This window comes from Panthera uncia, chromosome D2 (assembly GCF_023721935.1).
Source record: "Panthera uncia isolate 11264 chromosome D2, Puncia_PCG_1.0, whole genome shotgun sequence".
NCBI lineage: Eukaryota > Metazoa > Chordata > Mammalia > Carnivora > Felidae > Panthera > Panthera uncia.
The window spans coordinates 32635075-32662449 of record NC_064818.1 but is presented as its reverse complement, the minus strand read 5'-3'; the positions used below and the strand labels follow the sequence as shown (position 1 = coordinate 32662449).

The window sequence follows — 27375 nt, the reverse complement described above, 5'->3', positions numbered from 1 at the left end:
TATATATATATATATATATATATATATATATATATATATATAAAATAAAACATATATATTTACTTTAGATCATTAGCTCTCTGGTTGCTCGCTTGAGCAAGCCTGGTTGCTCGCTTGAATCATGTGGAAAGCTTTTAAGACAATAGCAATGGGGCACCTGGATGTCTCAGTCTGTTTTACATCCAACTTGGTCTCAGGTCATGATATTGTGGTTTGTGAGTCCGAGCCCCACATCGGGCTCTGTGCTGACAGCTCAGAGCCTGGAGCCTGCTTCAGATTCCATGCCTCCCTCCCTCTCTGCCCCTCCCCCACTCGCACTCTGTCTCTCACAAAGAAATAAACATTTAAAAAAACAAATTAGGGCCGCCTGGGTGGCTCAGTCGGTTAAGCAGCCGACTTCGGCTCAGGTCATTGTCTCACGGTCCGTGAGTTCGAGCCCTGCATCGGGCTCTGTGCTGACAGCTCAGAGCCTGGAGCCTGTTTTGGATTCTGTGTCTCCCTCTCTCTGACCCTCCCCCGTTCATGCTTTGTCTCTCTCTGTCTCAAAAATAAAAACGTTAAAAAAATAAAAAAAATAAAAAAAATAAAAAAACAAATTAAAAAAAAAAAAAACAATAGCAATGGCCAAGCCCTAACTGAGATCAATTACATAAGAATTTACTTTCAAAATATTACACTGGGGCTCCTGGGTGGCTCAGTTGGTTAAGCGACTGATATTGGCTCAGGTCATGACCTCATGTCTGGTGGGTTTGAGCCCCTTGTGGGCTCTGTGCTGACAGCTTAGAGCCTGGAACCTGCTTCAGATTCTGTGCCTCTGTCTCTCTCTGCCCCTCCCCCACTTGTACTCTGTCTCTCTCTCTCTCTCTCTCTCTCTCTCTCTCTCTCAAAAATAAATAAATATTTCTTTTAAAAAAAAATTTTTTTTTTTAACGTTTATTTATTTTTGAGACAGAGAGAGACAGAGCATGAACGGGGGAGGGTCACAGAGAGAGGGAGACACAGAATCTGAAACAGGCTCCAGGCTCTGAGCTGTCAGCACACAGCCCGACGCGGGGCTTGAACCCACGGACTGTGAGATCATGACCTGAGCTGAAGTCGTCCGCTCAACCGATGGAGCCACCCAGGCGCCCCCAAAATAAATAAATATTAAAAAAATATATTACCACTGCCCAGGTGTTGATTTTTTTAAAAGCTCCCAGATAATTCTAATATGCATTCAAGGTTGAGAATCAGTGATTGAGATTATATGAGTGAATTTTTGGTACTTAGTACTAAATTAATGTGAAGGTAATATAAATTATCTTACATACTTCAGTAATAGTAAAGTACCCTAAAATTTAAGATGTGGTAGTAGTTACAGTAGTAGTTGTAGTTATACTAGTAATAGTAATAGTAATAGTAATAGTAATAGTAGTAATAGTAATAGTAATAGTGTTGTGATCAAATCCCTTAAAAGAATGACTTACAGATTTAGCAGGATGAAACCATGGCACACTGAGAGAACAAAAGTCTCATTATTTTACAGGACAGGGAATTTAGGAACCAAGCAGAGTGCATAAAGAAAAGGATTACTTGGGACCTGGAAAGTCGCTGCTACCTTGATCCTCCTGCAGTAGTCAGGTAGGAAGAGGAAGGGGATTATGTCTAAGCAACAACTAGAGGTGGGAAGAAATGTTACTTTTGTTAATTTTATCTATATTTGAGTTAAGGTGATCTGAGAATCCCTTCCACCAAATCTGCTAATAACAGAGGCTTTTAGTGATCGTGGTTCTGATTCCTTTTTCATATAAAACAAGTCCAGAGCTGATATGTATGGTAGCTCCACAGTGTAGCTCCATCGGGTATACAGGCTCCATCTTTATTTTTGCTCTACCTTCTTTAACATGTGCTTTCCATCCACAAGGTTGTTTCATGGTCCAAAATGGCCATTGGAGCTCTATCCTGCATATTCACATTCCTCACAGAAAGCTGGAAAGGGCGAGTGTTTATGGATAAAAAAGGATACATGCTGGGTATCTTAGACCCTCTTATAGAGCCTTTCTAGAAACTTACAATTTCAGTTTTATATCTCAATGGCCATCTCTAGATGCAAAAGAGGCTAGGAATTATGTTTTTGTTATACACATTGTCATTCAGACTAAATCAGGGGTTAGAGGTGTGCTTGCATAGCTCAGTTGGTTGAGCATCTGTTTTGGGATCAGGTCATGATCTTGTGGTTCATAGTTCAAGCCCCATGTTGAGCTCTGTGCTGACAGCTCAGAGACTGGAGCCTGCTTTAGATTCTGTGTCTCCCTCTCTCTCTGCCCCTCCCCTACTCATGCTCTGTCTCTGTTTCTGTCTCTCAAAAGTAAATAAACATTAAAAAAAATCTAAATCAGGAGTTAGATACTAAAGAACAGGACACTTGATATTGTGTGGGTAACTACCAGTCTCTGTCACAGTTACCTGGCGGTTAGGGAGAGATGATAAATAAGGGACTATCAAAATACGTATAATTAGAATGAGCAACTCTGGTTTTCTTTTTCAATTCATAGGCTGTTTTTAAGAAGAGTGTTAGAATTACAGAAAAATTGAGCAGACATTTCCCAGAATTCCTATATACCTCTGGTTCTCCACTTGACTGTGGTGTATAGTATAAATATACATTGTTGGGGTGCCTGGGTGGCTCAGTCGGTTAAGTGTCTGACTTCAGCTCAGGTCATGATATTATGGTTCATGCTTTGAGCCCCGCATTGGGCTCTCTGCTGTCAGTGCAGAGCCTGCTTTGGATCCTCTGTCTCCTTCTCTCTGCCCCTACCTTGCTCTCTCTTGCTCTCTCTCTCAAAAATAAATAAACATTAAAAATATAAATGTACATTGTTGGGGTTGACTTGCTTATATTCTGTTAAGGATACATTGTTGCTCTTATTACTTTGAGTAGTTACCTATTTGATCAATTAAAAATAAGAAAAATTTGAAAATTTATTTTACCTTAATTTTGTACTCTGATTCTCTTCTTTTCTTAATGTAGATCCAAGTTTCTGACCCATATCATTTTCCCTTTCTCTGAAAACTTTTAGCATTTCTTGCAAGGCAGGCCTACTGGCCACAAATTCTCTCCATTTTTGTTGAGAAAGTCTTGATTTCTCCTTCCTTTTTTTTATGATTTTTTTTTTTTTAGTTTATTTATTTTGAGAGTGTGAGAGAGAGGGCACAAGCTGGGGAGGGGCATAGAAAGAGGGAGAGAGAATCCCAAGCAGGCTCTGCACCATCAGCACAGAGTCCAACACAGGACTTGATCTCACAAACCGTGAAATCATGACCTTAGCAGAAATCAAGAGCAGACGCTTAACCAGTTGAGCCACTCAGGCACCCTCTCCTTCACTTCTGAAGGATAATTCTCTGGATACAGAAATCCAAGTTGGTGGTGTGTTTTTTTCCAGAAACTTTGAATATTTCACTCCATCTCTTATTGCTTGCATGGTTTCTGAAGAGAAATCCAATGTAACTCTCATTCTTGTTCCTCTATAGGTAAGGTGTTTGTGGTTTCTCTCCCCTCTGTCTTCTTTAAAGATTTTCTCTTTTTCTGTGGTTTTCTGCAGTTTGAATATGATATACCTGGACATAGGGTTTTTTTGTTTGTTTTCTGTTTTGTTTTGGTATTTATGATGCTTACTCTTCTCTGAGCTTTCAGTATCTGTGGTTTGGTATCTGTCATTAATTTAGTAAAATTCTCAGTCATTATGATTTCACATATTTCTTTGGTTCTTGTTTCTGTTTTTTCCTCTGGTATTCCTGTTATATCTTCTATAATTGTTCCACAGTTCTTGGATATTCTAATTTTTTTTTTTCATTTTTTTCTCCTTTCCATTTTAGTTTGGGCATTTTTTATTGACATATCTTCAAATTCACTGATGATTTCCTCAGCATTGTTCAATCTACTAAGTCCATCAAATGAATTCTTCATTTTTGTTTCAGTGTTTCTTGTTTCTAGCACTTCTTTTTTATTCTTTCTTGGGTTTCCATCTCTCTGCTTACATTTCCATCTCCCTATTACATTATTTGCAGTTTGTCTACTTTTTCCATTAGTGCTCTTAACATATTAATTATAGTTATTTTAAATTCCCTACATGATTGGGGCATCTGGGTGGCTCAGGCAGTTGAACATTGGACTTCAGCTCAGGTCATGATCTCGAGGTTCGTGAGTTTGAGTCCTGCATCTGGCTCACTGCTGTCAGTGCAGATCCGCTTCGGATCCTCTGTCCCCCTCTCTTTCTGTCCCTCCCCCACTAGTGCTCACTCGCTCTCTCACTCTCTCTTTCAAAAATAAATTTAAAAAATATTAAAATATTCCCTATATAATCATTCGAAATTTTGTGTCATATCTGAGTCTAGTTCTTATGTTGTGTCTCTTCAGTATTTTTTCTTGCCTTTTAGTATTCTTTGTAATTTTTTATTGGAACCTGGACATTATATATTGGGTGATAAGAAATGAAGTAATTAGGGTTTTTAGTGTGAAGTTTTCTGTTAATGTGGCTTGGAGCTGGGCTGTGTTTAATGTTTGCTGTAACTGTATGTGCTAGAGGTTTCAGTTTCCTTTTTTGTTCCTCCCCTGTTGTCTTTGAGTTTGCCTAAAAGAGGGTCTGTGTTTTGCAGCCTCTCAAATCCACTGTTCATATACCAAAACCCTGTTGGTGTGGTGATAAGGTGTTTGGAAGGGGAAGTATTTTAAAATACTGTAATTAAACTTAGTATTTTAATGGGTTTGACTTCCTGGCCTGTGGCAATCAGAAGTGTTTAATAGTATTTTTTACTTCTTATGTGAAACAGGAAGGCTAGACAGAACTAGAATTGTCTAATTGCCCTTCTCCTGCATCAGATAAGACTCTGGTAAAATAGTTTCCCCTAAAGGGTAAGCATTTGTTATGGGTAACACTCCAGGCATATTTCAAAATGCTTACTGTTCCCTTCTTCCTACTTAAGAGGACTTTTCTCATATCTTCACCATGAATATCTGAAGTGACTCCTTGTTTTAAAGCCAAAAAAGTGTGGAGTCTATAACTCTGGCTAATCCAGCCTCCAGCAATTTGTCAAAATTACCATTAAAGTGTTTCCACAACTTATTGACTCCATTGCTTTCTCCGACCTGTACACTGACGTCAGCTGTGATTCTCTGTACTTGCCTCTCCTCCAAATTTTATGGTGGTGATTTGCCCCATGAACTTAATTCTTAGATGGATCTAAGAAAGGTCATTGATTTTTCAGCTTGACCTGCTTCTTAGTGTTGTTATGAGGACAGGAGCAACAACTTCTAAGCTCCTTACATGTCAGAGCTGACACTGTAAGTGTACTCTATTTTCACAGTATAAACATATTTTATATGATTTGCATACTTGTCTGATTATTTCTTTAGAATAAATTACTAGAAGTGAAATTTCTGGCTCAAAGATTATGACCATTTTAAGGCTTTTGATTCACATTTACAGATTGCTCTCAACAATGTATAGTTTGCCTCTGCTAGCAGTACAGTAGAATTATTTTTGGAATTTTATAAATTTAGGAAGCTTAAAACAACCCACCTACCTAATAAAAATGTTTATATATGTTTGCGTATTCCATTACTTTTAAAAAGAGTCTTCCCTTTAAATTATACTAACTTGATTTTTTCATACAATTCTAATGGGCTGATTTTTAATTTGCAGTTTTCAGAAGCGAATTGTTGATTGCCGCTTTTGGCCTGTAGAGATCACAAGAGTTCCTCTGACTACTGTACCCAAAGGGAAAGCTGCAAAATTTGATAAGGTAAATTTGTTCCCTTAATGATAGCTATATAAGAAATGCCTGGTCAGACCCAACCTATTATTCTGCTTCTTTATTTTTTAAATTTTTTAAATGGTTATTTATTTTTGAGAGAGAGAAACTGAGCACAGGCAGGGGAGGAGCAGGGAGACACAGAATCTGAAGCAGGCTCCAGGCTCTGAGCTGTCAGCACAGAGTCCGACGCAGGGCTCGGACTCATAAACCTAGAGATCATGACCTGAGCCTAAGTCGGAAGCTTAACCGACAGCCACCCAGGCGCCCCCTTTTGATTTTTAAAATAGACATTTTTACATAATAAAAATACTACTGCCAGTAACCACGTCTCCCTTTGTAATATAAAATATACATTGCTAACTTTCCTTAGCAACACAATGTTATTATATATATGTAAGACTTTTAAATCTACTTTTTTTTAAAAATTTTTCTTTTTTAATGTTTATTTTTGAGAGAGAGAAGAGCCTGAGCCGGGGTGGGGCAGAGAGAGAGGGAGACACAAAATCTGAAGCAGGCTCCTGGCTCTGAGCTGTCAGCACAGAGTCCCACATGGGGCTCAAACTCATGAACTGCAAACCGCAAAATCATGACTTGAGCCGAAGTCGGATGCTAAACTCACTGAGCCACCCAGGCGCCTCAAATCTAAATTCTACTTATTGTAATATGTGAAATCAAAGAGATTACTTTTAATCTTGTGGGAATTAAATGTGTTTTCTTTCAGTAAATTTTTTCCCTATGAAAGTTTTCTATGGCAAACCATTAAAAATTATGTTGTTATATTTATTAACATGTTATTCATCTTTGTGATGGGGGTTTAGATAAAATTAGGGGGGCACCTGGGTGGCTCAGTCAGTTGAGCGTCTGACTTCGGCTCAGGTCATGATCTCGTAGTTGACAAGTCAGAGCCTGGAGCCTGCTTCAGATTCTGTCTCCCTCTCTCTCTGCCCCTGCCCTGCTCATGCTCTGTCTCTCTCTGTCTCAAAAATAAATAAACATTAAAAAAAAATTAGGTAAAATTAGCGATGGCAAATACAGAGTGGCAGACTATCATTCATCCTCCTTCATCCATGGCAGATATTACTGATTAATCAAAACATTGTTTCTTTCTGAGCCCAGATAAGGGTATAGAATCTTTCTCAATACAGTACTCTGAAACAACTCCACCGATTGTTTAGAATTTAGGCATATTAAAGTCTATTTAATATGATGATTTGTAAGATCCTTTCATTCATAAAAATCTGTGAACTAAAGCTAAAAGCCACGTCTTCTGATTTCTTTTTGTTGTTGTAATTATTTTACAAAGCTTCATTTTTTCCTAAGAAGCAATATTGTTAAATTGACTTTTTTAGTTGAATATATATATAATCAATTAATTTGAGCATGTGTTATCCGACCACTGCCTTTACTATTCATTAACACCGTTGGTATGCATTATTTCAGTGATTGTGGTATTATTAAACCCATTTTGAAGATAAATGTAGATCCAAAATATCTATGTAACTGGCCAAGTCAAATAGTTAAGGAGCATAGCTAGTTCCTAAAGCCAGGTCTTTGAAGAACTAAGTCAGAGCTCCATACCTTCTGCTACATTGCTCTATAGCACCAACAGCTCTCCGGTTTTATTCCTTTAGACTGATGATGAAAGTCAGCTTTCATTTCATGGTGTGGCTTATGTGAATATGGTCCCATTGCTGTATCCAGGTGTGAAGAGGATTCGGGGAGCTTTTCATGTTTACCCTTACCTAGACAGTACAGTCTATGAAAAGGTAAGAAAAAATTGTACAGAAGGTATTATCCTAATTTATCCTTTATGTATGTGTTTACTTACATCTTTAGCATACATATCTTTGCACTTGAAGTTTGGAACCGTTGGTATACTGGGATGGTAAATATAGCACCTTGCAGTCATTCTGTCATTGAACCTTAAAAACTTTAGGATAATGAGGAGCACCCCGGTGGCTCAGTCGGTTGGGCATGCAATTTCGGCTTAGGTCATGGTCTCAAAATTTGTGGGTTTGAGCCCCACATCATTTTCTCTCTCAAAAATAAATAAAACATTAAAAAAATTTAGGATAATGAAAAGCCAAAAACTGGAAACAACCTAAACCTCCATGAACAGGTGAACAGAAAAACAAATTTTGTGGTATATCTATATAACGAAATCCTACTCAGTGATAAAAAGGAATGAACTATTGATATGTGCAGCATGGATGAATCTCAAATGCATTATGTTAAATGGGAGAAGCCTGATAAACGAAAGTACATAATGTATGATTTCATCTAAATAGAATTCTAAGAAAATAGTCTGTGGTGACCTAAAGCTGACCAGTGGTTGCTTAGGAACAGGAATAGAGAGAGGGATGGATTACAAAAGAATGTGAAGAAAGTGTTAGGGATGATGGAAATGCTGGTTATCTTGATTGTGGTGATAGTTTCACATGTGTATACATATGTCATGTCAAAAGTAATCAAATTGTATACTTTAAATATGTAGTTTGTCAAATTTCAATTTTACTCAATACAGTCAGATACATAATCTTTAAAATAATGAAAGAAGTCTATTGTGTTAAGTATACAAAACTTAAATCCATGAGCTGATTAGTGATTTTTAGGTGTTAAAATGTTAAAATCATCTATCTTTTTATCTATATGTCTACATATAAATATAGAATATATATATGTGTATTTTTCCCCAAACAAAAAATCAGTTTTACCATATTTTTTCTTAGGAGAAATTGAGTCTTTGTAAAACACAACAAAAATAATAACAAAAAGGTATTACTATTTCATTATTATTAGGACAGCTATTTTTCAATAATGGAGTCATGAAAGACCTATCATCTATTTGCAAACCAACTGAGTAGTAAACTCTTTCTATATATTATTTATTTTTGAGAGAGAGAGAGAGAGAGAGAGAGAGAGAGAGTCAGAGCATGAGGGGGGAGGGGCAGAGAGACAGGGAGACACAGAACCCGAAGCAGTCTCCAGGCTCTGAGCTGTCAGCACAGAGCCTGACACAGGGCTTGAACCCACAAACCGTGAGATTATGACCTGAGCCGAAGTCTGACGCTTAACCGACTGAGCCACCAGGCGCCCCAGAAATCCTTTGACTCAGAAATCACACTTATAAGGATGTATCTGAAGGAAATAATTTAATAGAATCAAAAACTCCATGTTCACCCTTCAGTTTTAGTCTCTAGAACTTTCTCATGTTCTGTAATACAATTTTTAGCATTAGAATAGATTTGGCAATATTGAATGGTTTGCCTTCCTTTCTGAAAGTGTGTGAAGCATTACAAAGAAAAAGATGTGCAAGGACTATGAGTACAAATAAAAATCTATATGTAGTGTTTCCAATTATTGCAATTACTGTAAAGAGTGTTAAAAATGTTTTGTAGAATACAAAGAGGGGAAACATCATAAGATTTCAGTTTGTCATCTGTCTACAAATACTATAAATCTTAACTGTTAGTGACAGAAATGTCCATCTGTTTTACTTACACTATTTGTTTTTCTTTGAAAACATGGCGTATGCAAAAGTATCTGGGTTAAGTTTGGCAGAGTGGAAAAGCAAATGAAATTAGAAAAAGAGCTAGCAGTGATGAATGTTGCAGTGTGTAAATTAAAATTCCTAATGACATAAAAAAAACCCAACTCCGTATTCAGAAAAACTTTTTGGGATCTAGGATAGCAAAAATTAAAAATAATTTTTGTGTTTTTAAAAAAATTTTTTAACATTTATTTATTTTTGAGAGACAGAGAGAGATGGAGTGCAAGCAGCGGAGAGGCAGAGACACAGAGAGACAGAATCCCAAGCAGACTCGGGGCTCTGATCTGTCAGCGCAGAGCCCCACGTGGGGCTCGAACCCACCAACCCTGAGATTTTGACCCGAGCTGAAGTCGGACACTCAACCAATTGAGCCACCCAGGCACCCCTAAAAATAAGTTTAAGGGGCGCCTGGGTTGATCAGTCGGTTGAGCCTCTGACTTCAGCTCAGGTCATGATCTCACGGTCCATGGGTTTGAGTCCCCCATCGGGCTCTGTGCTGACAGTTCAGAACCTGGAGCCTGCTTCGGATTCTGTGTCTCCCTCTCTCTCTGCTCCTCCTCTGCTCATGCTCTCTCTCTGTCTCTCAAAAATGAATAAACATTAAAAAAAATTAAAAAATAAGTTTAAAATGTCTATAATAGAGAAAAGCTTAGAAAATGATTGTAAATAAAAACGATTCAATATGCATCTATTAAAAAAGATAATTGTTAATGCTGTGTAAATAGTTAAATGGAAAAAAAGAATGCCAAAATGTTACATATAGCATAGATAAAAATAAGTTGCAAATGAGTTTATTAACATTGTTAAATGTGAAAAATATAAAAGTAGAAGTGGCTATTAATTAAAAAATACGAATTCAGGAAAGACTTTCCTAGGCTTGAGAGCAATGAAAGATATAAAAGATTTAGATTAACAAAAAATGAATAGCTTCTATGTATAGGAGAAACCATCATAAACAAAATTACAATGTAACTGAAAAACGGGAGAATATTTGAATATATGTAGGAAAGATGGTTACTATTCCTAAAATATAAAGCACTTTATCAAATTGATAAGAAAAACACACTAATTTTGTTTTAAAGGGCAAAGTACATGAAACAGTACTAGACAAAAAAAGAAATGCCAATGGTCAATAAATAAAAGAAGAAAAAACATTTGGCCTTACTTAGAATCAAAGAACTGCAAATTAAAATAATAATAAAATACAATTTTACCTGTAGAATTAGTCAATTCTTTAAAACATGGTAATGCCCATTGTTGGGAAAGGTGTGATAAAGCAACTCTCATTCACTGCTAGAAGTGTAAATTAGTACAAACCATGAAAAAATTTTTGTCAGTACGTATTAAGAAGCTTAGAATACTTATATTTTTTCCTGTAGCATTCCTACTTCCAGGAATCTATTTTAAAGGAATAAGTAGATTTGTATCCAAATTTTACTAAATGAAGATATATCTGAGGGAAGTAGTATATTATAATTGAAAGGTTATAGGCCTTGATGTCAGTCAGCCTCTAGTTTCAATTCTGGAATTAACCAGCTGGGTAACTTCAGGCAAGTGACTAAGTTTCTCTCAACTTTAATTAATTAATTGATTTATTATAAATAAATTTATTATAAATGAAGACAGTGCTTTTTTCCTAGAATTGTTTTACATATTAAATGAGATAAAATATGTAAGGTACTAGGAGTGTAGTACTAGGGGTGTAGTAGGGGTGATTGGAGACTATTGTATATACATTAAAAATTACCTTATGAAAAATTTTAAAACATGAAAGGATACATGTGATAATCTTTTAAATGAAAAATCAGGATATAAAACTACATTCAATATGACCACAACTTTTAAAAAATATATAATCATAATTAAATATATATGTATATATGTATATATATACATATAATATTGGAGAGGAAATCTTTCTGGCTATGTCTGAGTGAGAAGGTTGTCAAATATTCTCCCCACCACCACCAAAAGCAGCTGTAATTGGACAAATTGACAAAAAAACCTTTCAGCACTCTGGAAATTGACCAAAGGCATCAACAAACTGAGAAGCATTAATGCATGAAAAACTATGGAGTTTGAGGCTTTCTTGGTTAGGGCTGCTTCTAAAACTTCCCTAAGTTGTTCCCTACTCCACTTCTTTAGCTTAACCAGTGCAGTGATTATCCTAGGGCAGGATAGGCTGTGAGGACCAGCAACTTTGCTGCCATAGAAGAAGACTCACACAATTTGGAGCAGTGGATGAAAGACCTATGCCCAGCAATGCTGTTGGTTGAAATTTGTGGAGAGCAACCAACATAACTGAAATGAGAGTCCCAGGAAAGAGAGTAAGGGGCAGAAAAGATACACGGCAAAATAATGTCTAGAAATGTCTCATGTTTGATGAAACCATTAATCTACATATCCAAGAAGTTCAGAGAATCTCAGGTTGGATAAGCATACAGGCATCTACAACATAGACATTAGAGTTTACTGCTGAAAGACAAAGAGAAAATCACGAATTCAACAGGAGAAAAACAACTCATTGCTTATAGTTGCAATGTATTTAACAGCTGATTTTTCTTCTGAAACAATGGATCCAGAAGGCAGTAGAATAACATATTCAAAGTGCTCAATGAAAAAGCTAGCAATCAAAAAGGAAGGTAAAATAAAGACATCCAAAGATAAACAAATATTGAAAGAATTTGTTGCTAACAAATTTGTCTTGTAAGAAACACTAAAGGAAGTTCTTCTGCTTGAAAGGATATGGCATTGATTGCTGACTTGAATCCACAGGAAGAAACAAGGAGCACTAGAAATGACTAAATTTAAGTTAATATAAAAGATTTCAGAAATACAGTATGTATTTTTTTTAATTTTTACTTTTAATTTCTTTGAAAGACATTATATAAAGCATTAATTATATTGTTGGGTTATAACATGTATAGATTTAATTTGTATGATAATAGTAACATAAAGGAGGGAGGATAGAATGGAACTACAGTGTACTAAAATTTCTACATTATACCAGAATTAAGTTAATATCAGTGTGATATACATTGTGATTAGTTAGGATGGCTAAGAGAATTTGTGTGTGTGTGTGTGTGTGTGTGTGTGTGTGTGTGTACATATACATATTTAGCATAATAGAAGGCATTTAAAGGAGGAACAGAGGAACAAAAAAGACAGAAGATATATAGAAAACAAATAGTAAAATGGCAGACATAAATGTAAATATTTCAATGATAACTTTATATGTAAGTAGTGTTAAATACCCCAATGAAAGGACAGAGATTATAAGACCACATTTAAAAAAAAAAATCAAGATTCAGGGGGCCTGGGTGGCTCAGTTGGTTGAGCATCCAACTTTGGCTCATGTCATGATCTTGTGGCTCATGGGTTTGAGCCCCACATCGGGCTGTGTGCTGACAGCTTGGAGGCTGGAACCTGCTTCGGATTCTGTGTCTCCCTCTCTCTCTGACCCTCCCCCACTCACACTCTGTCTCTCTCTCTCTCAAAAATGAATAATGAATGAATTAAAAAAAATTTTTTTTTAATCAAGATTCAATAATATGCTATTTAAAAACAGACACACTTAGATTCAGATACATGGAGATTGTAGCAAATGGTTGGAAAAGATATGCTATGCAAATAGAAAACATAACAGAGCTGAGTGGCTATATTTATATCAGACAAAATAGACTTCAAGACAGGAAGTATTACTAACAACATAGAGTGGCATGTCATAATGATTAAAGGGTCAATTAATCAGAAAGAATTTACAAAGTATTGTGTAAAATAAATATATAAATTATAAATGTATACACACCTAACAATAGAAACTCATAATACTTAAAGCAAAAACTAACAGAATTGAAAGAGAGATAATCTGACATTTAGAAATTTCAATATTTCAATCTTAATACTTGGTAGAAAAACTACATAGAAAATCTATATTAAACATTAACTTAGCGTACAACCCACAAAATCATTGTTTAAAATGTTTACTTATTTTTGAGAGAGAAAGAGAGAGAGAGAGGCTCTCACAAGCGAGGGAGGGACAGAGAGAGAGGGGAACAGGGGATCTGAAGTGGGCTCTGTGCTGACAGCAGCAAGCCCAATACGGGGCTTGAACTAATGAACCATGAGATCAGCACCTAAGCCAAAGTTGTACACTCAACAGACTGAGCCACGCAAGTGCTCCCCTCAACAAGATCATTTTTAAGAACCTACCCAAGAGAACTGAAAACCTGCATTTACACAAAGACATGTATATGAATATTTATAGCACATCAGTGAAACTATCACCACAATCAAGATAAGGCAAATATCCATTTCCTGCCCCCCCCCAAACTTTCTTGTGTCTGTTCTTATCCTCTCATACCTCTGACCAGTCTTCCCCTCTTTGTTTTTTAGTCTGGCTTCTTTCACTCAGCATAAATTCTATTTAGACTTCAACCATGTTGTTTAATTTAAAAAATGTTATGATTCTGGGGGACCTGGGTGGCTCAGTCGGTTAAGCATCTGACTTCAGCTCAGGTCATGATCTCATGGTTCGTGAGTTTGAGCTCCGCGTGGGGCTCTGTGCTGACAACTCAGAGCCTAGAGCCTGCTTCAAAATCTGTGTGTCCCACTGTCTCTCTCTGCCCCTCCCCCGCTCACGCTCTGTCTCCCTCTCTCTCTCTCAAAAATAAATAAATATAAAAAAATTATTAAAAAATGTTATGATTCTTCTTCATTTATCTATAGTTTGATTTTCCCATACAAAATTTTTAGTTTGAATTTTAAACTTGCCCTATTTTTCCAATTATAGTTGATAGGCAAGTAGTAATTAGATATTTCTTATGCAGAAATAAATTCTACCTGTTACAAATCAGGAATCCTAAATTCTCTCTGGTCCTGCAAGAGAGCAGACACTGACACAGAAATGAAAATGAGAGAGGCTAATGTCTGGGAGGAGACAAGAGCCCTAAACAGGGATTTCGTCTCCATATTTATTGAGCTATCAAGATTTTACATACGTGGTGAGTGTGCAGAAGGAAACAGATAGGAATCATTAACTCATATGTGTAAGAAGCAAAGGGTCTGGGAGGAAAGTAGCATTTAAAGTTGTGGTCAAAGCACAGTAATATATTGGTGCCAGATGGTAAGTAGTTTCCTGTAGGTGATACAACGAATTAGCGGTCTTCTTTAAAGTTTCAGATTGATGGAGCATGCAATTTTAAAGATAACAAGTTACTAGTTAGCTAGTCTAGCTAGCTAACCTTGGGGGCTTTCACCCTGCAGCAGCTCTGGGCCCTAAGCCTTTTTAACCCATTTGTGTAAATGTGAGGAATTCTTGAACCTATTTCCCCTATCTACCATTTAAAGTTAATCTGAAATTATGTATCAAAAATTAAAAGTTTTCTAGGAACAAGAGTTAAGAAACACCAAAACCAAGCGATGTTGAACAATCTCATTGTAATAATTTAAATAATAGGATAGATAGTTAATTTTCTATGAGGGCTTTACCTGTTCAACAAGTATGGTGATTCAGTGAAGTTTTTCTTTTCCCTATTTCCCTCTGATTCTACAATGTTGAAATTATCTAGAAAACTAAATGTTGTTAAAGAATAATGTGAGTTTCTTTCAAATTTGTCTCATTCGCCTGTGATTCACTGCATTTTTTTTTTGTTTCTTTTCAGACCAAATGTTTATTTAGCTTGTTCCGGGATACTGGCCATCATTTGATTCAGAATAATAAAATAGGAGGAATTAATTCTCCATTGTCTAAACTAGTTGTTTCAAAGAACCTGAAAGAAGATAAAGCAGTCAAAGAAAAGGATATAGAAGGAAGGCCTAGGCCTGGGGATATGGTAGGTTGTTGAGAAGGTGATGATTTTGCTAGCTTTGTTACATTTCACAGGCTTGTACTGATTATAGGGTGAATTGCATCAATTTAGTTTGCCTTTTGTTGCAACTTAATGATCATTGTTCCTGCCATTGGGAAGACCATGTAAGAATTCAGTTTTTGAGGCGTGTTCATTTTCTTTCAGCAAGCACCTAGTATAAAATCTCAGAGCTCAGATACTCCTTTGGAAGTTGAACCCTCTCTAAGCCACAATCCAGAAGGACAGGTAACTATGCATAAAGAGTTGGAAAATTAAGTTTAAATTCATCAGTTTTTTACTGAGCAAGATAGTATGGTATTGTGAAAAGTTCTCATTATCTCAATTACCATCCCATATTAGCCATGACCAGTTTATAACTTTGGGTAAATTTCTTTGTCTTGTTGAGACTCTCTAAAATGAGCAGGTAGTACCAAATTAACCTTAGGTCCTTTCTAACATTAAAAAATTATGTGTTTTTGTAATTCTACTGTATTATATATTAGAAATCATGCAGAGATGCATCATCTGTAGCATTTACTCCTCTGCCCACAAGACACTCAACAGTCTGGTGGGTGAAACAGATTGGTACATAACTAACCATAACACAGAATTTTGATGAATATTATAATAGAGGTACAAATAAAAGTGCTGTTTGGGCTCACATAATACAGATGAATCGCTCCTAAGATAAAGCAGTCTCAGAAGGCTTCATGGAAGAGCTGGCATTTGAGCTAAGTAGTGAAAGATGAAGAGAATAGTTTGCCGGATGAAGATGAGAGGGTAGGCATTTCAGGGCAAGGGAACAGCCCGAGTCAGGACACAAAGAAGGTAGCAGAATTTAGAGTGAATCAGTTAATTTTGTGTATGGAATACAGATGAAAAGAAAGGAGAATTTCTAGATAGAGGTGAAAAAGGAGAGAGAGGCCGTGTTGAGTTGTAGAAAGACTGAAAGATTTGCTAACAAGTTTGGACTTCATTATGTAGCTGATAAGGAACTCTTGAGCTTCATCTTGGAGACTCCTATTAATGGTTTTTAAGTCATGTAGAAATAAGACCTCCTATGTATTTCAGGGTAGAACTCTTGCAAGGAAGTGAAACCGAGAAAATGAAGTTGGGGTAGGGGCTTCAAATATTGGTTTATAGGTTTTTCTAATTGTACAGGTGAGTGTGTGATGGTAGTTTGATTTAGGGAAGAGATTGTAGTAAGGAAAATCAGAAACTTGAAGAGGCAAGATTTGGAATTGGGGAGCTTTAAGGGTGCTGAGGAAGAAAAGCTAAAGATAACGCAGGTTTCAAGCCTCACTTTCGAGAAGGATTACAAAATCATAAGTCAAAGAGAGATCAATATAAGGGAAATGATAAATTTTGGACATCCTGTATTTAGGGTGCTGGAAAAAAATTTGGATAGAAATGTCCATCAAACTGCAGTTGGTAGAGGGGCGCCTGGGTGGCGCAGTCGGTTAAGCGTCCGACTTCAGCCAGGTCACGATCTCACGGTCCGTGAGTTCGAGCCGGACGGCTCTGGGCTGATGGCTCGGAGCCTGGAGCCTGTTTCCGATTCTGTGTCTCCCTCTCTCTCTGTCCCTCCCCCGTTCATGCTCTGTCTCTCTCTGTCCCAGAAATAAAAAATAAACGTTGAAAAAAAAAAAATTAAAAAATTAAAAAAAAAAACTGCAGTTGGTAGATGGTGATGTGGATTCTGTGAATGGGAATGTCAGAATATTTCTGATTGGAAATACTTGGACTTGGAAGATTTGGTGGCAGAAAGAATAGCATTCACTTAAAACAGTTACAAGAAAAGTATTGAACAAGTTAAACAGTGCTTCAGCTGAGGTAGAAGTTTCCAATAATAAAATTGAAAATCCTTTTATGCAAGAGATAACCACTGTAACTATTTTTCTTTCCAGTTATTTTTCTATATTAAGAATATTTTGACAGTCAAGATCATACTATATACGTATAGTTGTATATGCAATTTTCTTATATTGTATATGTTATCCTATGTTACTAAAATTTGTTCATAAATATCTGTTTTTAATGGAAAGAATAAATGAGAGAAAAATATCTTTACAGCAATATGTAGAAGCAGGCACATACATTGTGTTGGAGATTCAGCTGGACAAAGCCTTGGTTCCAAAGCGAATGCCAGAGGAGCTAGCCAGAAGGTGTGTAGCAATGGTTCTTATATTTATATATTTTTTTTTGCAAAAACATTTTAGATATAAATAAAAGGAATTCAGATTGTCTCCATAAATATAATTTCCCTAGACTAAGCAGCAGACAGTTGTCTGGTTTTTTAGCCCAGATTAAGTTTCTTTTGTTATAGTTGTCTTCTTATTACAAAAGCAGTATATGCTCAGCATAAAAAAAAAAAAAAAAAAAAAAAAAAAATCAAGGGATACCTGGGTGGTTCAGCTGGTTAAGCACCCGATTCTTAATTTTGGCTTAGGTCATGATCTCATGGTTTGTGAGTTCAAGCCCCAAATCAGGCTCTGTGCTGACAGTGTGGAGCCTGCTTGGGATTCTCTCTTCCCCTCTTTCTCTGCCCCTCCCCAACTCTCTCTCAAAAATAAATACATCAACTTAAAAAAAAGTCAAGATTTTGAGAAAATTGAGATCAGCAAGCATATAAAAATACTCAGATTTCTACTCACCCAGTGATAACCACTTAAAAAAGCTTTTTAAAATGTTTATTTATTTATTTTGAGAGAGAGACAGAGAGAAAGAGAGAGAGAGAATCCCAAGCAGGCTCTGCATTGTCAGCTCAAAGCCTGATGCAGGGCTCGATCCCATAAGCCATGAGATCATGACCTGAGCCAAAATCGAGAGTCAGATGCTTAACCAATTGAGCCATCCAGGTGCCCCAGTGATAACCACTTTTAAAAAATTGGTATTTATCCTTCTGGAGTTAAAATTCCTAAAATACACACATACACACCCATGTCACATATAAATAAGTGCAATTTTTAAAAAACTTTTTTTATATTGTACCATAGTGCTTTGATTGTGTTTCTAAGAAGTTGTCCATTTCATCTAGGTTGTCCAGTTTGTTGATGTACAACTGTTCATGGTATTCTCTTATAATTCTTTTTACCTCTATAAAAATGGGGAGTACTGTCCCCATATTTATTTCTGATTTTAGTAATTTGAATCTTCATTCTTTTTTCTTAATGGTTACCTTGGAAATAATAATTACCATCTTTTTTTTTTTTTAAGTTTGTTTATTTATTTGAGAGAAAGAGCAGTGTAGGGGCAGTGAGAGAGGGAGAGAGAGAATCCCAAGCACTAACAGTGCAGAGACCTATGCAGGGCTTGAACTCATGACATCATGACTTGAGGAGAAACCCAGAGTTGGATGCTTAGTTGACTAAGCCACCTAGGTGCCCCTATAATGACCATCTTAAACCTTTAACAATCTAATTGGAATAATACCAACTAAGCTTCAGTACTATTCACCCTGCTCCTCTATATCTCCATCTTTCCCTTTTTATATTATTATTGTCACAGATTATATTTTTATACATTGTGTGCCTATTAGCAAATATTTCTAATTACAATTTATGCATTTGCCTTCTACAAACAAGTAAAGAGGGGGTTATTTTTATTTAAAAAAATTTTTTTACTGTTTGTTTATGTTTGAGAGAGAGAAACAGAGGGTGAGCAGGAGAGGGATACAGAAAGAAGGAGACACAGAATCTGAAGCAGGTTCCAGTCTCCAAGCTGTCAGTACAGAGCCCGATGTGGGGCTCGAACCCACGAACCGTGAGATCATGACCTGAACCACCCAGGCTCCCCAAACAAGTAAAGAGGAGTTTAAAACCAGAAGTACAATAATACTGGCTTTCATGTTTACCTTTACCAGTGTTCCTTATTTCTTCAGTTACCTTACAGTTACTGACTAGTTGTTCTTTCATTTCAGCCTGAAGGGCTCCCTGTAGCATTCTTTTTTTTTTTTTTTTAAAGTGTATTTATTTTTGAGAAAGAGAGAGAGGGGGACAGAGGAACTGAAGTGGGCCCCATGCTGATATCACTGAGCCCGATGCAGGGCTTGAACTCATGCTTTGAGATCATGACCTGAGCCGAAGTCGAATGCTCAACTGACTGAGCCACTGAGACACCCCTCTCTTTAGCATTTCTTATGAATTAGGTCTTACTAATAGACTCTTAGTTTTTTTAAATATAATTTATTGTCAAATTGGCTTACATACAACACCCTGTGCTCATCCCAACAAGTGCCCTCCTCAATGCCCATCACCCATTTTCCCCTCTCCCCACCCCTCCATCCACCCTCAGTTTGTTCTCTGTATTTAAGATAGACTCTTAGTTTTTGTTTATTTTGTTAATTTTTTCTTCATTCTTGAAGGATGATTTGCTGTATATAGAATTTTTGGCAGGCATTCTTTTTTCTTTCAAAACTTTAAATATGTTACTCTAGTACCTCTGGCCTCCATGGCTTGTGTTATTCTTTTTGACATTATTGAAATTATCTGTTTATCTTTTGTGACAAGTCACTCCTCTCATTGCTTTTTGAGTTTTTCTCTTGTCTCTGGCTTCTGACAATTTGACTACAATTTATCTTAATGTAGATCTCTTCAAGATTATTCTGCTTGGAAGTTGTTATGCTTCTTGGATATATAGATTCATGTCTTTCTCCATATTTTGGGAGTTTGGGGCCATTATTTCTTCATAATTCTTTCTGCCCCTTTCTCTCTCTCTTCTCCTTCTGGGATTCTCATAGGGTATATGTTGGTCACACACATTGTGTATGTTGATGGTGTACCACAGATTTTAGGCTCTCTTTACTTTTTTTTATTTGTTTTTCTTTCTGTTCCTCAGATTGTGTAATTCCAATTATCCTCTCTTCAAATTTGCTCATTCTTTCTTCTGCCTGACCAAATCTGTTGAACCTTCTAGTAATTTATCCTTTCTGTTATTGTACTTTTCAACTACAGACTTTCTGTTTGGTTCTTTTAAAAATTTCTGTCTCTTTACTGATATTCTATTTCCTTTCTGTTTATACATCATTTCCCTGATTTCTCTTTCCTTGTTTGTGGTTTCCTTTAGCTCTTGAGCATGAGTAAATTGCTTTATTTCACATCTTTTTGTAGCAAGTCTGATGTGTGGACTTCTTCAGGAACAGTTTCTATAGATTTATTTTTTTCCTTTGAAAGAGGCACACTTTTATGTTTTTTGTACATTTTGTGATTTTTTGTTGTTGAAAACTGGACATTTGGATATTATACAAACTTTGGAAATCCGATTTTCCCCTTCCCCAGGGTTTGCTGTTCTTAATTGTTGAAGTTGTAGATTGTGTTTAGCCAGTGTGGGTTGGTTTATTTTGTTTGTTTGTTTTTTCAGCCAATGTTTTGATTGAGATTTCCTTAAATGCCAAGATCTTAAGATAATCAAACAAATAAAAATAAAACAAAAAATATTTGTTTTGTCTGCAAATGATTCCATGCTGGAGCATTCTTTTAACACTTAACAAGGCTGTTTACATTTCTGCCTCAACCTTCACTTCCTGCTTGCACTGGGCCTATAGGTCAGTCAGTGGTGGAAGCTTGGGGTCTTCTCTGGTCTTTTCTGAGCATGTATCCTATCCTAGGATGTGTGCAACTTTCATGTTTAACGTAATGCTGTCAAGGTTCATCCATACTGTAACATGTATCAGTACTTCATTTCTTTGTTATTAAATTAGATTTCACTGTATGGATGTACCACATTTTTTCCCATTCTTTAGTCGATGGACATTTGGACAATTCTTAATACAACATTCGATAATGATTGTGTTAAAATGGAGGTCAACTGATGTAACTCCTCTGCTCAGAAACCACCAGTGACTCCCTGGCACACTCTGAGTAAAAGTCAAAGTCCTTGCAATGGCCTACAACTGCTTACATATTCTGTCTGTACTTTGCTCTCACTTTTTCAGTCCAGCCATACTTGCTTCCTGCTATTCCTCACACATGCCAAGCACATTGTTGCAGCAAAGCCTTTACACTTTCTGTTCTCTTTGCCTGTACTTTTCTTATCCCAGATATCTACACAACTTGCTTCCTCACTTCCCGGAGGTCTTTCCTCAAATGTTAGCATCTCAGTAAAGTGTCTTGATGAAATGTGCTTCCCTACTTCACCACCCTAGCTCCCAACGTAGTCTATTTGCCTTCCTGCATTGTTTTTCTTCACAGCACATATCACTAACATATTTATCTTAATTATTGTCTTTCTTTCCCTGCTAGAATTCAAGCTCCATGAGGGCAAGAATTTTTATGTACTTTGTTTTATGCTCTATCCCCAGCATCTAGAAAAATGACTGATGGATAATAGGCAGTCAGTATATATTTTGAATGAGTGAATAGATAACGTTGTCTCTGGAGAGGAAATTGGATGGCTGGAAGACAAGGTTGTCAACAAGGCTAATAACAAGGAGACAATTTAGTATATGTTGTTTCATGCCTCTTAAGTTCTGAATCATGAATGTATTACCTATTAAAATAAATAAAATTAAAATTAGAAATCAAGAGCAGAGATATACAATTACATATGACCTATTAAAGAAAAATTGAATTTGTGAATTTGATTATAAACTTTAAGGTAGTACGATATACTTCAGCAGGAATCTGAAGCTACAAGGAGGAAGAACTAGAACTTAATTTCCTCTAGTTTTTGTAAGGTCTCCTGAAAATGGAAGGTAGAAAGTTTAGCATAAGTAGGTTGACAGTGACAAAATATACTTTCTTACTCACCACAAAGTCTGGTATCATTATTGTAATTGAATGCAGTCATAAATTATGACCAAGAGTACACTTTTTATCCTCGATGGACAGGAAAGAAAAGTTTTCACTTGCCTTGTACCATTTGGATTTCCAAAACTTCATGCTATCAGAGACTCTTCTGAGTGCACCTAAAATCATAACACCCATATCTTTCCAACTCCTGAGTCAAACAGTCTCTTGAGTGCAATAGCAGTTTTAAAAAATGTGTGAGAGTAAAGCCAGGGCTCAAATTAGCCAAAAAAAGTACAACTTAGTTAGTTTCTGAGTAGCTGCTTCCTGGCTTCTTCCCTATTTAGTTCACAGCCATATACTGTTCTATGGTTCACATCTAGGCTTTTATATGAGACAAATGCACAGTGCTCAAGTGTGATGTGGGAACAGACCTTAGATCTCCCTCGTATAGGCTCTTTGGAGGTATGAATAAGAGAACATAAATCTGTGGATAATTGTTTATTTTTTGTTGTTGTTTTTTTTTCCTGGTACAGGGTCAAGGATATGATTCCGCCAAGGCCGCCTCTTACCCGTCGGACAGGAGGAGCTCAAAAGGCAAGTGCCAAAGCTAAGGTGAAACTATAATAACATGTTGAGTATACCCATTTGAAAATAAGGCATGGACTCTTCAGTATGTTTTCCAGAAGGTGTGAGAAATTTTAGCTGCATATATTTCCCTTCCTGGTTTTGTTTGTGACCAGTGGCAGACAGTGAATAGTGTATAGTGTTTAGTCTTTGGCTGGTCTCTGAGCTGAAAAGGGCAATTTGTACCTAAAGCAGTATTGAATGTAAAACCCAATCCAGTTTCAGACTTCCATTACACATCTTGATCTCTCTGAGGCCTCTTTCCAGACATTTTGTATTTTCCTAGGCAGTGAGTGACTACCACATGCAGATCAAAAATATTTCTAGAGCCATTCTGGATGAGTATCACCGGATGTTTGGAAAACAGGTGGCCAAACTAGGGAGTGATATGGATAGTGAAACCCTAGAGGAACAGAAGTGCCAGCTCAACTATGAACTTAACTGCTCGGGAAAATACTTTGCTTTCAAAGAACAACTCAAGGTAAATATTCATTTAATTATTCCATGGATTTTTATGAAGCATCTTCTCTACATTCTTAATTATAGTTGTCCAGCTATGCTTCCACATTCTTGCCAGCAATGTGCCTTATGATAGAATGCCACAAACTCTACTTGTGCAAAGCCTTGGAATAGTTCAGTATCCATTCCAAGTGTGAGCTTTTAAGAAACTAAGTCTTTACTTGAGGGGGCCAAGTTTTGAGACAGGTTTCATGTTGCAGGGATGAAACTCTGTACATGTTACTGATTCCATGACTACTCTGTCTCCCATTGCCAACCTTTCCATAGTCCACACAATCACTAAGATTTGAGAAATATTTACTTAATAATAATTTCCCAAATAATAATGGCTAACATTTATTGAGTGTTTGCTTACACCAGACAAATTTTTAAATGCTTCAAATTTTACTAATTTAATCCTCACAACAACCCTATGAGGTAGATATTCCTCATTTTACAGATGGAGAAATGCAATATTAATTGGTTAAGTAATTTCCTTAAGATCACAGAGATAGTAAAGGTTAAAGATGGGGCTTAAATTTAGGCAATCTTGCTCCAGAACTCATATTCTTAACTGCTACACTGGATTGCCTCTCTGAGCACATTTACTGTGTGTCCTGTCCTGTACTAAACAGATAAAAAGAAAGCACATGGAAGTAATAAAGTGAAAAACACTGATGCTGATGGAGGCAAAACACTCTTCTCAGTAGATGGCATGATTACAACTTAGTTTAATTCCTGGTTCTGCCATTACTAGCTGGATGGTGACTTTATCTCTTTGAGCTTCAATTTCTTTGCCTAACAATAAGGGATAATACTAATATTATCACATGGGTTCATTATGAGAATTAAATAATATAATGCATGGAAACTGCTTAGTACAAAACCTGACAATAACATTAACTTAAGGGGAATAAAAGCTGTCATGGCTATAGCAATATGTTATTTGTACAGCATTTTAAGCTTCACCACCTACCTGTTATCTTTCTTTGGCTTCTCAATCATCTTCTGAAGTAAGATAATAATACCAGAAACGCACATCCATATAACAAATGAGGAAAATGAGGTACTAACTGTAATTTTTAAGGTTGTACAGTGGCAGGATTAGAACCAGAATTCCATTCTCTAGACTGTCAAATCAGGCCTTTTTCTCTTGTATCATGTGGCCATGATGAGAGATGTAATACATAAACCTAATGCTGAAGTCTTCTTTAGCTTTATAACTCTCTTCACATGATATGAGTTCTGCATTGACTATATTAGTGATGACGTTAAGAAAAGAAGTCATGCAGAGTATGTCGAAAATCAGAGGAAAATCAGAGAGCTGACACTCTTATCAGTCACCAAGGGAGAAACCAATCATCTTCTGAAGTTCTGATGAGCCTTAGACCAGATGCTCAAGGGAGGCCTGTGTTGTCAGCATGGTACTGGACTCTGTTATCAAATAGGTGATCTATACCTCTTACAGCATGCTGTAGTAAAGATTGTGAGAGAGAAGTATTTGAAGACAACATCATTTGAAAGCCAGGAGGAACTTCAGACATTTATTAGTGAGCTCTATGTGTTCTTGGTGGATCAGATGCATGTGGCCTTAAACCAGGTAGGTGATCAATAACTGAGAGCCCTTCCTTTTCTCTTTAAGGCATCAAAGTCTCTGAATGATTCCCTCCTTCCTTGATTCCTTTCTTCCTTAATTCAGCAAACAGGAATGTGATCGATTAAAACAATAAATAAAATCGGCTAATGCAAATTGTAAAACAAAAATCATCATTTTATTTATTCTGTGAATGTGTGTAATTCTCAGTTTGTTCTCTGATATTGGCAATCAAAACCAAGAAACATTATGAGATTTCAGATATTGGACCTATATGACAATGATGCTTCACACATGCCTTTTCATTGGCCGGGTAGCCTGTTCTTCTCCCATTTGTCTGTTTTTTTTTTTTTTTTTTAAGTTTATCTATTTATTTTGTGGGGAGGATGGGCAGAGAGAGGGAGAGAGAGAATTCCAAGCAGGCTCCACGCTCAGTGGGGAGTCCAACACAGGACTTGATCCCACAACCATGCAATCATGACCTGAACCAAAATCAAGAGTTGACCATTTAACTGACTGAGCCACCCAGGTGCCCCCCTCCTCCCATTTATCTGTTTATATCTGTATTTGCACAGCTTGCATATTGCCTTCATTTGCTCATTTTTAAATGTATACAGTTGTGGTTTATTTGAAAACTATGACAAAAACCAAAGTCTTTTTGTCCTATTGGTAGTCGCTAAGCAGGTATGCTTCCTCAAACCCTCTATTCTATTTGTTCTTTCCTTCACTTGATTTTCTTCTCTGTCACCATCATTTTTTCTTTCAACTTGTCTAGCCTTTCTGGAAGAGGAGGGTGAGGAATGTCCAGTATCCTAGCTAGCATTAAGAGAACAATCCTGCCTTGGGCACAGATGACTTGGATGAATTGCTTTGAAAATTGAACATTAGGTGGTAATTACTGTTGCCTTATGCCTCCAAGGAATCCCTGTCTAGTAGACGAGAGAGACATAAAATACAAATAAATGTAGCAGAGTGAGGTCAATGCTGTGAAGGGGTGTGTCCATGGTAAAGCAGGTTAGGAGATGCCTAAATAAAAAGTAATCAACTTTTCCCTGAGACCTGTCAGGAAAGGATTCACAGAATAGCTGTGGCTTGAGCTTGAAGGCTAAAAAATTCTCAAAGTGGAGGATTCAGAGTATTTGAGTCATAGGTAACATCACAAAAGCTTGGAAGCTTGGAAGCATATGGGATACACAGAAACTGCATATAGTTCGGGAACGGATGCTAAACTGGTTAAGGAACAGAGAAGCAGGAGGTGAAGCCAGGGATCAATAAGTTCCTAGTAGGGGAGTTGGGAATATGGATGGAGACCTTGTATGCCACAGAAAGAAGTTTTGCCTTTTCTATTATTAGCATTTTGGAAGCAATAAATTTAATTATTTTACACTGGGGAATAGTATGATCAAATCTACATTTTATGAAAAACACTGATAACAGTGTGTCAGTTGGGTTAGATGCAGTGAAACTGGTGATGTTAACTGGTTATTACATAGTAAGTAGGAAAAGGGGGCAAAGATTAAGTTTAAGGCTCAATGACTGGGTAGCAGGTAGTACCAGGAAGTGGGACAAGAAATACAACACAAGCAGATTTACTGGGAGGTAGGTGATATTGAAATTACTTTTGAATATTAGCTCTTGTGGGATTTTTCTCAAGAGTGAGATCTGAGCTGGAGATGAGATTTGGGGAGCCATAAGTGCATATAGGCATACCTTGGAGATACTGAAGATTTGATTCTAGACCACCGTAATAAAGCAAATATCAAAATAAAGTGAGTCAAATTAATTTTGTGGTTTCTTAGTGCATATACAAGTTATATTTACACTATACTATACTCTATTACATGTGCAATAATAGCATTATGTCTAGAAAAACAATGTACATACCTTAATTAAAAAATAGTTTAGGGGTGCCTGGGTGGCTCAGTCGGTTGGGCGTCCAACTTCAGCCCAGGTCATGATCTCGCAGTCCATGAGTTCGAGCCCCACGTCGGTCTCTGTGCTGACAGCTCAGAGCCTGGAGCCTGCTTCTGATTTTGTGTCTCCCTCTCTCTGGCCCTCCCCCACTCACACTCTGTCTCACTCTCTCTCAAAAATAAATAAACATTAAAAAAAATTTTTTAAAAAGTTTATTGCTGGGTGTTTGGATGGCTTAGTCAGTTGAGCGTCCAACTCTTGATTTCTGCTCAGGTCATGATCCCAGGGTCATGGGATTGAGCCCTGTGTCAGACTCCACACTGAGTGTGGAGCCTGCTTAAGATTCTCTCTCTCCTTCTGGCCCTCTCCCCAGCTCACACACACTCCTCTCTCTAAAACAGAAACAAAAACAAAAACAAAACCTAAAAACTTTATTGCTAAAAAATGCTAACCATCATCTGAGCTTTCACTGAGTCCTAGTCACTGATTACAGATCACCGTAACAAATATAATTAACAATAAAAAAGCTTAAAATATTGTGAGAAGTACCAAAATGTGACACAGAGACAAGTAAGCAAATGCTATTGGAAAATGGTACCAACAGACCTGTTTGACACAGAGTTGCCATGAACCTTCAATTTGTAAAAAAAAATAAAAATAAAAAAAGCAATATCTTTGAAGCTCAATAAAACAAGATATACTTGTAGATATACTTAACTAAACTATGGTTATAGATGGAGCTGCTGAGGAAAACATAAGTAGAGAGAGAAGCAAGCTGGTGGTAGAACACTATAGAAATACCAACATTTAAGGGATGGATGAATA

At 36.8% G+C, this 27375-nt stretch overlaps 1 protein-coding gene across 3 annotated transcripts in view; it reads left to right on the top strand.

Annotated features, from left to right (window-relative positions):
* CFAP70 (cilia and flagella associated protein 70) overlaps positions 1–27375 on the top strand; it is a 104519-nt gene that overhangs the window by 31017 nt on the left and 46127 nt on the right. For all 3 annotated transcript variants that reach the window (XM_049645227.1, XM_049645228.1, XM_049645229.1), the window contains 9 exons: positions 1526–1620; positions 5682–5781; positions 7425–7559; positions 15007–15177; positions 15358–15438; positions 17266–17357; positions 22454–22518; positions 22835–23025; positions 24511–24642. In XM_049645227.1, the coding sequence (XP_049501184.1) occupies positions 1526–1620; positions 5682–5781; positions 7425–7559; positions 15007–15177; positions 15358–15438; positions 17266–17357; positions 22454–22518; positions 22835–23025; positions 24511–24642 (1062 nt within the window). The remainder of the gene's footprint in view (positions 1–1525; positions 1621–5681; positions 5782–7424; positions 7560–15006; positions 15178–15357; positions 15439–17265; positions 17358–22453; positions 22519–22834; positions 23026–24510; positions 24643–27375) is intronic.